Source organism: Sorex araneus, chromosome 2 (genome assembly GCF_027595985.1).
Source record: "Sorex araneus isolate mSorAra2 chromosome 2, mSorAra2.pri, whole genome shotgun sequence".
Lineage (NCBI taxonomy): Eukaryota > Metazoa > Chordata > Mammalia > Eulipotyphla > Soricidae > Sorex > Sorex araneus.
The window spans coordinates 25,378,383-25,395,052 of NC_073303.1; the positions used below are offsets into that span (position 1 = coordinate 25,378,383).

Genomic DNA, 16,670 nt, shown 5'->3' on the forward strand with positions numbered 1-16,670 from the left:
TAACTTCTAGGGCACCTGTTTTTGCAGCTTTTACTCCATCCGGCTGTAGTATTTTACAACTGAGTTCGTAAGCTAAGGTCTGAGTTAGGAATGGCTGAAAAAGTGATCAACAGATGACTCTTTTCTGAAACATGAAAATGATATGAAATACAAATTTCAGGGCCTGTAAACAAAAGACAACGTGTATTCCTTGTGACAGTTTTTGAGCGTCAGTGACTGATTTTTAGCTTTAATGTTTACCCCAAACGACATTAGTTCTGCTCTCCAACGGGAGTTGAATGCTTTGCCTCACTGGGTTTGCATCACCAGGATGCCAGGTATCCATCGAGGACACGCCACACCCACCGAGGTTTACATTTCTTTTTATACTGACGATAATAACTATCTTCCCTTTAAATGGTCATAAATATCAAAGGAGCTAATACACTTGGAAAAGTATAAAAAACTTCCCATAAATAAAAACCAACTATGTTTACGACCTCGTGAAAAGATGATAATATGGTAAAACGATAAAGCACTGCGTGGTTTTATTATTCTCCTTCCTTTATAGCTTGAAACTGGAAATGATCACCAAGAGAAAAATTCACTTCGAAGTTGCCATTTTTAAAGTGACAGCTGGGTCAGAGGTGCTTTCTATCCAGTCGGGGTTTTGTGTTGCACCCGCTTCCTTCCATTTTTATTTTTCTCACTTGCAATCTGTCCATCCTGTCCCCACTTTTTAATTTTCTTCTTTCTTTCCTCCCCCAGGTTTTATTTTTTTCTCACTAAGCCCTCACGGTAGATGGGCGCAGGAATACTTCTGATTAAGCCATTGCACAGATAGGGAAACTGAGCGCGATCCCCCGCGGGCGGTCGCGTTCGGCCTCAGCACGCTGCGGGGGGGGGCGCCTCGCCTTTTCTGGGGTGCACCCGCCCGGCAAATGGAACAAAGCCGAGCTGCCCGAACTTCCAAGCGCGGTTCTCCCTCGGCGCCCGAGCGCGCACAACCTCGGCATGCTCGCGTTCTTTCCACTCGCGCTTCCCCCGGCCCCGGTTCCCCACCGCACCCCCCTCTCCCCGGGAGGGGCAGGTGGTACGCCCCGCGCTCACTGCGCAGGCGCGCGCCGTGGCGGGGCGGGCCCCGGGCCGGGGGTGGGCGGGGCGTGCGCGGGCTTGATTTGGGGCCGCGGCGGGAGCCGGAGTCCCCCCGTCACTCGAGTGCGCAGGCGCCGGGCGGTTACCGGTCTCGCCATGGAGCGGAAAGGTGAGCGGTGGAGCGGCCTCCGCCACGAGGGGCAACGGCCGCCGGGCGAGGACGGGGGGGGGCGGGGGGTCTGCGCCGGGAGCATTGCCCAGCCGCTGCGGTCCGCTCGCCGGGCGTGCAGCGCCCCCAGTACTGAGGTGGCGCCGCCGCCCCTCCGCCCCCGCGCCGGGGCCGCCGCTTCTCGCCCCTCCGCCCGGGCGCCCTTCCGCACGGGCAGTCATCGCCCCTTGTGCCTGGCCAGGCCGAGCGGCGCGTCGGGGCGGCTCCTGGGCCCGGCCGCGGGCGGGCGGCGCCGGCCCCCCTCCGTGTGCCCCCAGCCCCGGCCCGCGCCCCTTCCGGCGCATCCCGCCTTCGCGCCGCCCTGCGCCCGCTGGGCCGCTGGACCCCCGGCCCGTGCCGCGGCGCCGGGCCCGGAGCCGCCCCGCCGGCCGACCCCGACGCTGGGCCTGGCGCCGCTGCTCGGGCTCCACCGCCTCTCCTCCAAGCACGCCGTTCATCCCTCCTTCTCTCCCGCAGTGCTCGCGCTCCAGGCCCGCAAGAAGAGGACCAAGGCCAAGAAGGACAAAGCCCAAAGGAAGTGAGTCTCGCACCCCACCGTCCCCGTGCTTTTTGCATTTTGCTCCCCTCTCCCCGCCCCGTGGCGTCTCCACTCTCTTAGCTCCCCAAGTACGTGCGCGGCGGTGTTGGGAGACCCCCGCGCCCTCACCCCCAACCGCGCGGCGGCTGCAGCCACATGGCCTTGCCGCGGTCGGGAAGGGCCGCGCCCCGCTGCCAAGTGCAGAAGGTGGGGGGGGGGGGGTGGCCGGTTTGTGGCGCGCTCGGGAGGAGGAGCGAGACCCTGTGTGCGGTGCATCTCCCTTCCCCAGGAAAGGGGCACCGGCTCCCTGGGGTGGGGGGGCTCGCCCTAACCGCCTCCGCCCGCCCGCCTGTCGGGGCATTCCCGTGTTCCCAGCCAGCCCCTGAGATCCTTTTATCCTCCAGACTGGGCCCCGGAGCTTTGCCCCCCGAGGCCCGCGACTTGCCTGGCTGCCTGCAGGGGCGCATCGCCCGCCTCTGCGTCGCGGGGCGCGGGGGTGTGCAGCGAGCGCGGGGTGCAGCTGCCGCGTTGCGCGCCCTCCATCCCCGGTAGCACGTGGCTTCTGGGGCGGGCTTCAGCCGTGCCGGGGAAGGGGCTCAAGTGTGACCGGCTCACTTGGGTGGGGGTGCTTTCAGGTTTGGGGGCCTGGGCGCCACAGGCCCCCCCCCCCCGGGTTTTCAAAGCAGGATGCGCTTGGCGCTATTGTGGGAGACCCAAAAGTTGGCTGGGAGAACGCCCGGCAGAGGGCATCTCTCTGCCCGGCAGGCTCAGCCCGGAGAACTTTTCCCCTGGACCAGTGTTATTTCGCAGTGGAACGTTGAGGAAATCTCTCTTTTTTTTTTTTTTTTTTAAAACTTAAACCGTTTGTTTGAATGCATTGTGTTCAGAGCTTTCCATTTACTTGATAGTACGTGGTGGCTTAAGCGAGTGTTTCTGCCAGATCTCGTGTGTGCACCTGTGTGTTCATCCCTGCTCTCTGTCGAGATCACAGAATTGATACTGGTCCTAGAACTGAGATGGCAGGTGACCTCACTTCTTGCTGCTTTTCTACCAGCTGTCGTTAAAAAAAAAAAATGTCTTATTTGTAAAGTTTGCAGTAACCAAGACATTTAAATGTCGATTTTAATATGTCTGTCTGTGCCTTTGCCTCTTGATTATTCCTTGTGTGGGTTATTCAAAAACCAGATTTTAATTCCAGACTGTTTTCGTGGGAACAGCAAGGAGCTAAGCTGGTTCTAAGATGCTCTGGGTATTTTAAGCATTGTGTATGTGTGCGCCTTAGTTTTGTTACTTCCTGTGGAGGGGGCGGGGTGTGTAAACATATTTTTCACTGAACTAGGAAGGTGATTATTTTTTTTCACTATTATTTAGAGGTCATCTAGGTTAAGAACTTAATCGTCACAGTAGCTTGAATCACCCCTATAATTTGGGAGGTAAAACTATATGGGTGATCATATACTTTATTTTGCGCACAAGATATTCATTACTTGGATTATCTCTTAAGACCACATGCTTGCTTTTTTCTTTTTGTTTTGTAGGCCACCCCAGCAGTGCTCGGGCGCCACTCGGCCCCTGTACTCAGGGGTTGCTCCCTGTGGTATGTGGAGGCCCATATGACTGCCTGGGATTCAACTGGGCATCTCTTGTATGCAAATCATGTTTTGCATGCACTCAGCCTTGCTGAGCTGACTCTATACTTTTATTGCTAAAGCCACAGCAAAGTACATTGTTATGTACTTGGAGTTACTCTGCTACACCTCCATTTATTAGAATGGGTAACAGAGTTACATGGATTCTTTAACTGTTTTCATGTTTGCACAAAAGCAAGTGAAGGATACAAAGAGTTTAATTAGTAAAAGTTACTTTAATTGTGCACCACTTTTTTTTTCTTTTTGGGTCACACCTAGTAATGCACAGGGGTTACTCCTGGCTTTGCACTCAGGAATTACTCCTGGTGGTGCTCGAGGAACCATATGGGATACTGGGAATCAAACCCGGATCAGCCACATGCAAGGCAAACGCCCTACCTGCTGTATTATTGCTCCAGCCCCAATTGTGCACCAGTTTGACTTCACAAAATAAATGTGAATGGACCTCCCCACTTACCTGTTCTTTAGAGGTTTTTTCTTTCTTTCTTTTTTTTTTTAATTTTAAACTCTTTTCCAGTTTTTATTGATAATTGTCTTTTTTTTTTTTTTTTTTTGGCAAGCTTCCTTTCAGGTTAACTGAAATCGAATTAACTTGGTTAGGGTCCTGTAGCAGAAGCCCATCCTGATTCTGATTCCTCGCTGTTCTCCTGACTACCGCAATACCGCCGTTCTGCAAAGTCAGCCTGTGGTTTGCCAGTTAGAAGATCTGGAGGAAGAAGGTCTTCGGAGTTAGTCATTTGGTTTTTTGTTTGCTTGTTTGTTTTTAATTCTGACTTGCTGCTTTTTAGCAGTTTGGATTTGAATTACTTAAGGGGACTTCAGTGTATTAGAACTGCTAGTTTAGTCTTAAAAACTAGAGAACTGATCAGGGCCTGATAATAATAAAAGACATTTTTAGCGTTGAGGATGTGTCTCAACTAACATTTGCATTGAGAAGTCGAACAGTAAATAGAATGTGCGGAATATTCAGAGTAGGTGGGAAGGCTTTGCAGCCCCCCTGACTGGGACCCTGTGCGTGAACTGCCACCACTGGCGCTGTGAAGTGGCCACTCGGGCAGCCCCAGAGTCCAGGGCTTCTGCTCCTTTGCCTTGGGTTCATTCACTGTGCTGAAAGATTGGACTTGGGGAGCTTTCAGTTAATTTAATTGAAGATTTCCCTTCTCATTCCACTGCTTCAGATACCCGATACTCTTAACTTAAAAAAAAAACAAACAGTTGGTGATACTGTTACTGTACAGGTAAGGGAACTGGTATTTGCTGGATGACTCCCCTGAAAATTGTAGAACCAGCCATTCCAGCCCAGGTCTGTCTGATCTAGCCCAGAGCTCTGGGCACTGGCGGGGTTGTTTCCAAGCAGCCCGTCTTTTTGTGTCTGAAGAGAAATATCTGGTGGGAACTGAGAGAACAGGAGCAGCGTGTTTGGGGGCACCTTTTCGTGCTTCAGTGTACTTGCCTCTAGAAGAACACCGGCTGTGGCTCTCTCCGAGCATCTGGCTCTGCATTTGGGATCGATAGCTGTGCCTTACCTGTCCGTAGTTACGAAGCCTTTACAAATGGACATGGTCTGTGTTCATTTGGAAGTTATTTCTGGGCACTGGAGCTCCAGGTGGGATTTCATAGTTTAGTTTTGTTTTTGTTTTTGTTTTTGTTTGCTTTTTTGGGTCACACCTGGCGATGCTCAGGGGTTACTCCTGGCTTTGCACTCAGGGGACCATATGGGATGCTGGGAATTGAACCCAGGTCAGCTGCATGCAAGGTAAATGCCCTACCCGCTGTGCTATTGCTCCAGCCCAGGGATTCCATAATTTTAAGGAACATGGTGTGGGGCTTATTATTTTGGGCCACACCGAGCAGTGCAGGGTGGTGGCCGGCTCTGATAACACTGCCTGGGGAGCAGCCTGAATTAGTTCCTGGGACTCGACCAGAGCATGTGCATGAACTCAACTCGACTCTCTGGCCTCATGGCACCTCTGCCGGTCTCTGACATCGGCTGGAATGTTGATTTTTCACTTTATGTATGGCATTGGATACTTCTGACACCATTGTACTTTGGACATTGGTTGTACGGAGGCTGGAGGGATAGAACAGTGGTTAGGGTGTTTGCCTTGTGCGTGACTGACCCAGCTTCTATTCCTGGCACCTTAAATGCCCCCTGAGCCCACAAGGAGTAAATTGCCCTGCCCTCCGCTGGATATGCCCCCAAAACAAACATAGAAATTTGTTCTATGTCTGTTCACGTAATCCACACTACATTTTTAGTTATGCCTTTTTCCCTGTTACAGAATTGATTCTGCATCAGAACATATGAGAGGGCATATGACTCAGCTGTAGAACGCATGCCTTGCATGTGTAGAAATCAGGGCCAGAGATAAATAGTACAGTGGGCAGGGCACTTGTCTTGCACATAGCAGACCCTGGCTTTATCTCCCCAACTCTGCATGGCCCCCCAACACCACCAGGACTGATAAAGGCCTGCCCTACCCACCCACAAAATATCTCACGTTCATTAAGTGGATATGCCATAGTTCAGTTTCTAATAATGTGTATATGGTTTCTTTTTCTGGTAGGTGTTACGCTTTTTTGTTTTGGCCTCCCAGGCATTGCTCAGGGCCCTGGGGCCACTTCTTGCTCGAACTCAGCTGCGCAAGCGTCTTCCCAGGCCACCTCCTCCTGTGATGCTCTGGTAGCCCAACCCTGTGCTTTCTCCCTGGCTTATAACATGGATATCATCTTCTCGATCTCTTTTTTTTAAAAGACCAAAAATGGGATGATTGAGTTTTTTCTCCAGTGAACATTTTTCATAGCATTAATGATTCAGCTTCGCTTTGAATGTTCCACTGTGCAGTGTTTTCAGCTTCTCACAATTCACGGCTAAGGTAAAAGATCTTTTCTCTTGAATATGCATTGCTCACATCAGCAGTTAATTCCTTAGAATGAGTTCTTGGAGGTGGTGTGACTGCAGCACCTGCCTTGCATGTGTGAGGCTCTGGGTCTAACCCTCAGTAGCACCAAGTCAAAGAAGTGATCTCACTAGAACTGCTGTGGTGGTTTTGGTTTGGGTTTTTACTTGATGTTAGCAGTGGTTTCTCAAGCCTTAACCCGTTCACATCTAGTCATTAAACAAGTGGTTTAAACACCTTGTCCCCGGCACTGGTTTCCATGTTTATGATACAGCAGTGAAAGAAAACATCCCTGCCCTTAGGAACTTTATTTTCATGGGGTAAGACAGACTGAACAGTAGGTGTAATTACATAATATGTCAGGCGATAAGGTTTTTTTAGAAGGGGGGAAGATGATAAAGAGGGTGGAGAAGTGGAGGGGGAGGTGGTTGCTGCTCAGACTCCAGTGCTGGTGGTGGGAGATCTCCTGCTTAGCAGAGACTGGCCATTGTTTCTTGGTAATCTAGGAGAAATCCTGTATGTGATTTACCCCCTTTCTCTTAGTCATTGTTGTTGCCACGACCAGGGAACTTTGTGGGGCCATACAATGTGCTTTAAGGGGTGGGGACTTGCTTGCACGTGTTTCTCTAATTGTGATGTCCCTGATGGGCCACACACTTGTGGACAGGGGCTCCCACATTACCTGCTCAGGGTCCGAGAGCACACAGCCCTATAGCAGGGTCCAGACCTCACACCCGCAGGTCAGGTGCCTTGAGGGGGCCAGCCTGGGGGTGTTTGTTAGTGTGTCCACTTGAATGGATTAGTGATTTTTTTTCTCTCCCTCTCCCCCGGAAGCACTTTTAATATATCCTTGGTTATGTGACGGATTTGTATTTCTCATTGTTAGTGTTCCAAGATTTTGACTTCTTAAAATGTGACCGATTTATCTTTTGCTTTTTTACCTTTGAAAATTTGTGTCAGCTGCCATATCTTTTAAAGAAATCCATAGCATTTTAATTTGATCTCAATTAAATTAAAATTTAATTAAACCAAACTTCCACTAAGGTATATAATTGCAAGACTCATTTCTAGAGGTGCCCTTGTTAGGAAAAAATTTGTCCTCTTCCTTAGACAAGACAGGCTGAACAAGTAGGATTAGTTTTTATTGTATATTGTAGACCTGGTGGAGCAAATACAATTTTTTTCCCTCACCTTAAGTAGACTTCCTTAAGTAGACTTCCTCAGGCTTTCAAATCTTCTCTACGACTAATGCTAGTTTGGGGATAAGTTCATTTCCGTATTGGTTAAAATATTTTAATGCTGCCAGTATAATTCTAAGCAAGTAAGGAAATTCAGATAGGGGCTTGAGTGATGGGACAGTGAGGAAGACATTTGCCTTGCATGCTGCTCGCCCAGATTGCATCCTTTGTACCCATATGTTCCCCAGAGCCCTGCCAGAAGTAAGTCCTGAGCACAGACAGGTAAGGCCCAAAAACAAAAAAAAAAATGAATGAGAATTCAGATAACCACAAAACTTTTAGAATTTTTACTTTTCAGGTATAATGTTTAGTTAAGGAGAAGTATGACAACCATACATATATACATATATTTTTAATTGAATTTGAGATGCTGGGGTTTTTTTGGGTTTTGTTGTTGTTGTTTGCTTTTTGGGTCACATCTGGCTCTGCACTCAGGAATTACCCCTGGCGGTGCTCAGGGGACCATATAGGATGCTGGGAATCGAACACGGGTCGGCCACGTGCAAGGCAAACGCCCTACCCACTGTGCTATTGCTCCAGCCCCAAATTTGAGATGCTGTTTTTAGCTGATTATTTGTGTTGTGATCCCCCACCCCCCAAAAAAGTAACAGACACAGCATTAACATATGTCAGAGATATAAAATGGACAAAGAAATATACTCCTTTTTGGATTTTGTGAAATGTAATTCTAGTGATGTAATAGAATGAGCAATATTTTGTATTTTGTAATGGCAAATGTTAAATACATACCAAATTAAGAAAATCATTGTGTATCTACATTACCTTTAACAATTATTATTTCCCTTCTTATGTTAAAGAAAATAGTATCGTTTTAAATGTATGGGGTTTTAAAAACATAACTGCAAGTACTGTTGTCAACACCTAAAAAAACACTAGCGTGGGTGGGGGCTTTGGGCAGGTGTTGGGCCATACCTGCCGGGGCCTGGGGGCCATTGCCAGCGTGTTTCTCTCTCCTGCCCAATGCAAGGCAAGTGCCTTACTCAGCCCCTGTACATCTCCCAGCCCCACCCTTAATGTTTTTTAACATAAATTTTTAGTATCAAATATCTAATCATTGTTCAGATTTCTCTGCTAGTTAAAAATATTGGTTGTGCTAGACTTTTCAATATTTCTGTAAGAAAGCACCTACAGGTCTTTTTTTGTGATTATTAATGTTCACAAATTCATTGCCTGGATCATTTAAGGTTACAGAATGGTGTTATTCTATTACTTAATTTATTCATTGTAATACTGCTATAATAAGATCCTGACTTCTCTTTGGTTACCCAGAGCAACAGTTCATATATAGGAGACACAGAATTGAATGCTTGAAAGCTGCCAGTTTTCAAAATAATGAGCTAGAGTTCTAAACGTTTTCCCAAAATGACAAAATTTTTTTATACAAATTCAGAATTATAGACACCAGCCCCTCACAGCTGAGGCTGAGGGAGGGGGTAATAGCTTTATGGAGGGGTGATTTGCACATCACACAGTTCACCCTTTTAAGATACACAATTGAGTGGAGTTATGCAACCATCAGATCTCATGTTTAAAATGTTCTGTCACCCTAAAAAGAAATCCTGAATCCATTAGTCATTCTCACTTGCTGCTTGTACTTCCCGGCAGCTCCGACCCTAGGTAAACCTTAATCTTTCTCTTTCTGTGGATTGGCTTGTTTTGGGTATGTTGTCTAGTGTATTTTGTTTTTTGCTTTTTGGGTCACACCAGGCGATGCTCAGGGGTTACTCCTGGCTCTGCACTCAGGAATTACCCGGGTCAGCCGCATGCAAGGCAGATGCCCCACCTGCTGTGCTATTACTCTAGCCCCTCTGTCAGCTAGTGTATAGTATGTGGTCTTTGGGACTAAGCTGCTTTTTTTTTTTTTTTTTTTTTTTTTTTTTTTTTTTTAGCTTTTTGGGTCACACCCAGCGATGCACAGGGGTTACTCCTGGTGTTGCACTCAGGAATTATCCTTGGAGGCGCTCAGGGGACCATATGGGATGCTGGGAATCAACCCCGGGTGGGCCACGTGCAAGGCAAACGCCCTACCTACTGTGCTATCACTCCAGCCCCAGGAACTAAGCTTCTTGGGTTTAGCTTTCATGAACTTTTTGTTTTGTTTTTTTGTTATCCGTGTTTGGCCAATTGGAATTCCTTGGATCGTGACTGTGTCCAGTTGGCTTGCCCTGAGCCATCTTTGGTTGCATTGTTGTTATCTAGTAGGACAGTTTGTTCAGACTTATCCTGTACGTTTTTTTGCCCAATACCAGGAAATAGCCCTTTCTCTTAAGAGTTCTTTAGTGGGATTGACTTTTGGCGATCACAATCTCTCAGCACCTAAAGTGCTTATTCCCTCTGGGTCAATCATTGTTCTAGGCCTCTTCTGTAGTTTAGAACTAGGAAGTAAGTTTTTTTCCCCTTTCTTTTAAAAAAATAGGAGTTGGGATGAGAGGGAGACCCGGGGAAAAAAACAAACATGAGTTTGTTATATACTTAAAGGGGACCCGAGAGACATAGGTCAGGTTAAGGAACCTGCCCGGGTTCCATCCCTGGCACCCATTATGGCCCTCTAGCCCCGCCAGGGGTGGCCTTCAAACCAACCGGAAAAGGACCAAGAGGCTTCTGTCTGTGAACTTGGGGCTTGGTATTTTCCATCTCTTTCAGACTTGGGAAGGAAGGCCCGTGTCTCAGTCGCACCAACGTGATTGCTCGTTTTCTTTTTCCCCTAAAAACAAAATAGTCCGGCAGTGCCCCTCACTGTCACCAAAAATAAGTACTGAGAAAGCTACTGATGTTGTTGGCATGTGTTTCTCCTTTTGCTAGCGGAGTAATTGACTTGTTATAAGCTACTTTCTTGCCCTGTGATTGTCTGCGCTACCACAGGGTAAGCAGTTTGATTTGTTTCCTTTTGCTTTCATTATTACTGGCTTGTTTTGTCTGTTTCCCTTTTCCCCCTTGCTGTTTGCTGTTCTCAGAACACTGGGTGCCCTCTCTGCGGTAGTGGGGCGAGGCGGGGGGTGGGGGGAATCACACCAGAGGCGCCGCAGGCCTTCCTGGGCAGCAGCCCGAGGTGGTGCTGGGGACGGAGTTCCCGACCTCACTTACACAACCATATCTCTTGGCCCTATCCTTACGCTTTTTTGAAGATTCCAAATCTTGCAGAACTTGCATTTGTGGCATAAAAAGAACATCGCATGTGATTTATGATGGCATTGATTTCTTTTTAGAATGTGGCTTTATAAAGCGTGCGATGAATGAGTCAAAGAAAGCAGTAATTATGAAGGTGCGTGGAGTGGGCATTCTTCACATCTCAGGAAAAGACTTCTTGCTGCATGCTGGTTGTCCAAGACGGGACCATTGGTAGCCAGATCATCACGTATTTTTTTCAAGAGACACTAGAAATCTGTTTAATCTCATTATTTATTATATATGTACAGAAGTGCTCAGAGCTCTGCTCAGGGATCATTCTCGTGGGCTGCAGGGGACTGGATGCTGGAAGGCAGCCTGGTTGGCGCCCTGCCCACTGTACTGTCAGCTCAGGCTCATGTTTAATTTTTAAATCTCTGTGAATATACGTTTTGTGGTGAAATGACAGCATTTAGTATAAGCAGCCTGTAGCTTATAGTCTCTGCCATAGTCTTCAGTGCCAGGGTTCTATTTTAAATATGATGGCACTGGACACAATTAGCAGGAGCTCGATAAATAAAAATCCTTCATTTGTAACATTATGTGCCTTAGGTGAAAACTAATTCCAAGTTTAATTCATTGCTACTTTGCAGTAAATTTATTGATGGCTTAATTGTCTTAAGAAATCATCATCATCATCCAAATTGTCGATTTTCTCCAGCGGTCTCAGTAACATCTCCATTCGAACTAGCCCTGAGATTTTAGAAGCCTCTCTTTACTCCTTCTTCCCAACAGTGCCGCATTGGAGGCTCTTTCAGGGTCAGAGGAATGAGAGGGAATTGTTACTGGTTTTGGCATATGAATACGCCATGGGGAGTTTGCTAGGTTCTCCCAGAGGGAGAATTAGGCTATCAGATGTGGCTTCCGGGAGCTTGGTTTTATAGTCTCTGGATGTTGGCTGTTGATGGGATTACGAAACCCCCCCCCCCCCAACGCAGCAGTTTCTGGGTGTGACTGCCTAGCTACAGGAAAATGTGGGATCTGGGCGGAAGAGGCCCAGTCCCTGAGCAGGCTTGGAGATCTCAGCCCCGGGTACCACACACCTGGGTTCCTCTGCCGGTTCCTTCATGCGTGAGACTCATCCGAACGTGTGGAAAGGGGCCTTGTGCATAGCCGTGACTGGGTTCTGAAGGTCTTGGGCTGCCAGGGCTCTGCTGGGGCTGGGGACGGAAATGGAAACTCAACCCACCCCCCACCCCAGGGGCTCCGGTGAAGACAGCCAAGTTCGGGGGCAAGAGACTCTGCTGTATAATACATACGCAGTCTTTATGCTAGAAACTTCAAATTCTGACAAAAGGTATCAAAGACAATCTGAAAAAGCAAGGCGAGATACATCCCCCAGACAGGGTCTGCCTTTTCTTACAGTTGGCCCTTTGTCCAGATTGTTGCATTCTTCATCATCTTCTTGGCCAATTGTCATTTTTCTCTATTTGAATACTCATCTTTAATCTTCCCTTAGGAACCTTGATACCATACAGATGAAGTGATCCACTGTTTCTCAGAACATCCACAGTTCACTGACTCTTACTGAATTGTTCGAATTTGGTGTATGCTTCCATATTCCCTACTTCACGGGTTTCATAGTTCATGGAGGGTAAAGGCTAACATGCACCAATGTACAGTACCCTGCCAACTAGAAAACTGGATATGCAACATGGTTGGAAGAAGTAAATAAAAAGCACCACCAGTCCATTCATATTTAAGTACAGGTAACTGATAATAAAGTCTTTTCTCTTTTGATAAAAGTACAAAGGGCCGAAGCTGACTTAAGGGTGGGTCAGGGAGAAGAAAAGAGGTTGAACATGAAAACTGGCATGATGGGCTCTAAAGATCCAAAATTTATTCCAGTGATTTCTACCAATGGAGATACAAACGGTTACTAATAAGAAAAAAAATTGATCAAATTAAAGTAAAATCTGCAGTGTAGTAATAGAAAAATATCATAGATATTTTAGGATAGCTTAAAAAATTGGTTGAGAACTTTGTTTGGGGTTGCTTGGGGGGTCTGTATGGGGTGTCTGGGATCAAGCCCGGGTCGGCCACAAGCAAGGCGCTCTACCTGCTGCACTGTTGCTCAGGCCCCTGGTTGAGCTTTTAATGTTTCCGGCTCCCAAACAATAGTGAACTGAGGTGGATGTAAGGACAATGAGTCACATTGATGATCTTTATTAATTTGTCCAAGTTGAGAATTCTTTGGAATGAGTAGGAACTTTCATGTGTGCAAAACCACTGGTCCTTTTAGGGGTGATCTTGTGAACTTTTCTTTTCCTGGAATACTTAGTGTCGCCTTATTTGATGATAAGTTCATGGGTAACTGGGCCTTCTCTCTGCTTAATTGTGGTGCTGCTCTCCAGCCTGTGAATGTTCTGAATGTCCTTTCAACTTAACAGTTTGATCACAGACCTCAGAGTCTCAGCACAGGTACTTGGTGGTAACTCCCTTGACACTTCTTTCCGCTGCCTCTGAGAATAGCATGCGTAGGAATTGTATTCATCCTTTTTTCTCTGCAGGGGCACTGGGGGTGTGGCTTAGCTGATAGAACTCAAGCCTTGATTCGGGGGGCCCTGGGGCCAGGCCATTGTGTGGGGGGGTGCCTGGTGCCCTCCACCCCACCCCACCCCGCCACGGGGTGTCCCTCTGCCACAGGTAACCCCAAAAATGGTCATGGATATTAACTGGTGCCCATGTTTTGAGGTGTAAGTGCATGCATGAGTTTACTCTCCGAGGGGTCTGTGCTTCGTGAGTCGAGTGCTGCACTATAGGGGCTCGGTTCTGCGGGTGCAGTTGTGCCTAGTGGCTGGCCCCTGCTGGGCCCTGGGAGGTCTCCTTACTGCCTGGTGCTTTCTTCCTGATGTTAGAGAGGGTGACCTTTGGCTTTCTAGTGACACTTCTTACTAAACCAATCTTGTGTCACACCACTGGTTTTTATATCTGGCAAATCTAGTTTGGCACATAGTTGCCCAGAGATCAGGGCCAGGCTATGTTCAGTTACTCTGTAACATCCCCAGAAGCCTAACACTCAACTGCTAAATTCAGTCTGGCTTTCCCGAGTTGAGGTTAATATGCCTCAGAAGTTAAATTTAGATAAAATCAGATGTGCAAATGTTATGTCAATTTGAAAAAGAAAAAACCGCCTGTCAAGAGGACCTACGTAGAAAAGATGGTTAGGAAAACTTAGTATTTGTTGAGACCGTGTATGGTCTTGACTATCTTCCTCACTGGGTGGAGGCTGTGGATTGGGGTGCTGTGTGCGTGGAACCCTGATGTTAACAGTGTTGGAAATAAAGTACAGGAAGGGGTGAGGCAGGTCTTGCACTTGCCCAGTATGGACTCAGTCCCAGCATCCCATAAGGTCCCCAGGGCACTGTGAGGATCCTAAATTGTCCGGTGTGGCACAAGAAAAAAAATAAAACCGAAAAAAAAAAGGTGAATTGCTATGACTAAAAATTATTTTTAATTCCTCAAGAGAGTACCTTTTGAAATTCTACATCAGGTCAAGTACCCTGCGTACTCTGTCGTTGGGTAGAGATTCCTTAAACACTCAGCTGGCTCCCAGGGACGTATGGTTGAGTGAGTTGAGTGTTACAAAGAAAGATCTTTGTATGTCTGTACCAGTGTATTGGGGTGCCCTAACAAGTACCGCAGGTGGGCACCTTCAGCAGCAGATATGAGCGGATCTCTGTTGTGTTGGGGCTCACCCTAGTGACCTCACCTTTACTTGGTCAGAGGCTCACCACTCTGGAGGCAAGGGCTTGATTATATTGAGGTGGGGGGGGGGATTGGACACAATTAAACCCAAAATGTGGACTTCAGAAACTTTCTAGGCTAGTGATCTTGCAGTTCTTCTTTTCTTCAGAATGGAAAGAAACAAAAGGCTGAGGTTTACAGCTCAGTGGAGTTTTGAAGATTGCTTTTGCAGTCCATTTTTCAAGTTAGCAAAATCCTAAGACCATCCCAACTTCAAATGAATTCCTAAGCTTATTTTATGTTCAATAATTTCAGACTTAACTAGCATTTCTCACCGTTTTGTTCCAATGTCTCAAATCTACTTAAAATTTCATCAGCATACTCTGTCCCTTCTGAATCTTTCTCACCTAATGCTAGAATGTGGACGTGATCAAGACTGAGGGACTCTGTTTCTCCCTTGTTGACTGCATTTCCAGAGATGTGAAAAGTGCCTGTCTGACCTAAAGCACCACATTTTTTAGGGTCAACTTCATTGCTTAAGTCTCTTGCCGACTAACTCAGCATAAATCCAGTATAAATCCAGTGCTTGACATTTTAAGTGCTTCACAACCCAGCTCATTAGGGAACTGGTTGGGTTGAGGGGAGGGTTTATAACAGACATTAGTTACACAGTGATGATTAATAGTTACAGATGAAAGAGAGGTGCGTTTGCTGAGCATTTGGGACAGGTAGGTAGCCTTACAGTCTGGGAGTGTGGGGAGTGAGGACATCGAGAATTAAATAAAGCAGGTTAAGAGTGGGGATGAGGGGAGTGTGGAAGTTATCACAGACCTAAGGAAGAAAAATGAGGTGAGGGGCAGTGGAAAACCAGATCATGGACTTATAGACCATTGTAAAAACATATGTTTGAGTGTAGTAGCTGCTTAATATTGGCATTTTGTTAAAGGTCTCCTTTTTTTTTTAACTTAAGTGTAATTGATTCTGAAAGCCAGGCTGCTGCGATTAAAAAGTTAAGAGGTCACAGCTCCATCTAGTGGCTGTTTGCCGTAAGTGTGAGTGTGTCAGAAAATAAAGTTGGCTACTCAGGTACTTAGATTAAAAAAACTGTTATTAAGTTGCAGACGTTATGTGCCATTTGCATCTAAGTGCTTAAAATAAACACTTAATCACAATATAGTCACCAGAATATGAAATGAAACATTGTTGTAAGGTGAGTAATTGATTCAGATTTGCCAATTGACTGTTCCTACTAGCAGTGGGTGAGGGAGTAGGAGAAAGTGTAGAGGTGTATGTGGAAAAGAAAGAGAAGATTGAATTTGTTGGGAGGGGCCGGTAAAAGTTAGAAAATGGTGTGTGGAGCTGGAGGGTAATACGCTGGGAAGGGCGCCGTGCTTGCATGTGGCCACTCTGGGCTTGAGTCCCGGAATCACATACGGTTTCAGCCAGGAGTAAGCCCTGAGCACCACTGGGTGTGTCCCAAAACCAAAAATTGCATGTAAAATTTTTTTTACAGAATGTCAAAACCAATAATGGCGACATTTGGCATGCAGTGAGGGTTCATTTGTTAACATTTTGTTCCACTTTGGCATCATCTTGTACGTACTTGGGGGGTGGTAGGGTCCATTACCGTGACTCTGAAGAATGAACTATGCAGATGCATTCTCATTCCCCGGACACCCCATTGTCTTTAAAATTTCTTTCTTTTTTTTTTTTTTTTTTTTTGCTTTTGGGATCACACCCAGTGATGCATAGGGATTATTCCTGGCTCTGCACTCAGGAATTCCTCCTGGCAGTGCTCGGGGATCCATATGGGATGCTGGGAATCAAAGAACCGGGGTTGGCTGCGTGCAAGGCAAATACCCTACCCGCTGTGCTATCGCTCCAGCTCCCTGTCTTTAAATTTCTGGATTCTCTTCCACTGGTCTTTTTTTTTTTTTTTTTGGTTTTTGGGTCACACCTGGCGATGCACAGGGGTGACTCCTGGCTCTTCACTCAGGAATTACCCCTGGCGGTACTTAGGGGACCATATGGGATGCTGGGATTAGAACCCGGGTCGGCCACGTGCAAGGCAAACGCCCTACCCTCTGTGCTATCGCTCCAACCCTCCACTGGTCTTTGTTTAAACAGCGTGTCTTTTTTTCACTTCTTTGTATGTGGAAGGTATCATAAGACAGGTGATCCTTTTTTTTT

At 46.9% G+C, this 16,670-nt stretch overlaps 1 protein-coding gene across 1 annotated transcript in view; it reads left to right on the forward strand.

Moving 5' to 3' along the window:
• The first annotated feature begins 1,133 nt into the window (after positions 1-1,133).
• The window catches only part of SRPK1 (SRSF protein kinase 1), a 44,523-nt gene continuing 28,986 nt past the window's right edge, over positions 1,134-16,670 (forward strand). Inside the window, exons 1-2 of the mRNA XM_055126448.1 lie at positions 1,134-1,243; positions 1,760-1,820. Of these exons, the coding sequence (XP_054982423.1) occupies positions 1,231-1,243; positions 1,760-1,820 (74 nt within the window). The 5' untranslated portion in view covers positions 1,134-1,230. The remainder of the gene's footprint in view (positions 1,244-1,759; positions 1,821-16,670) is intronic.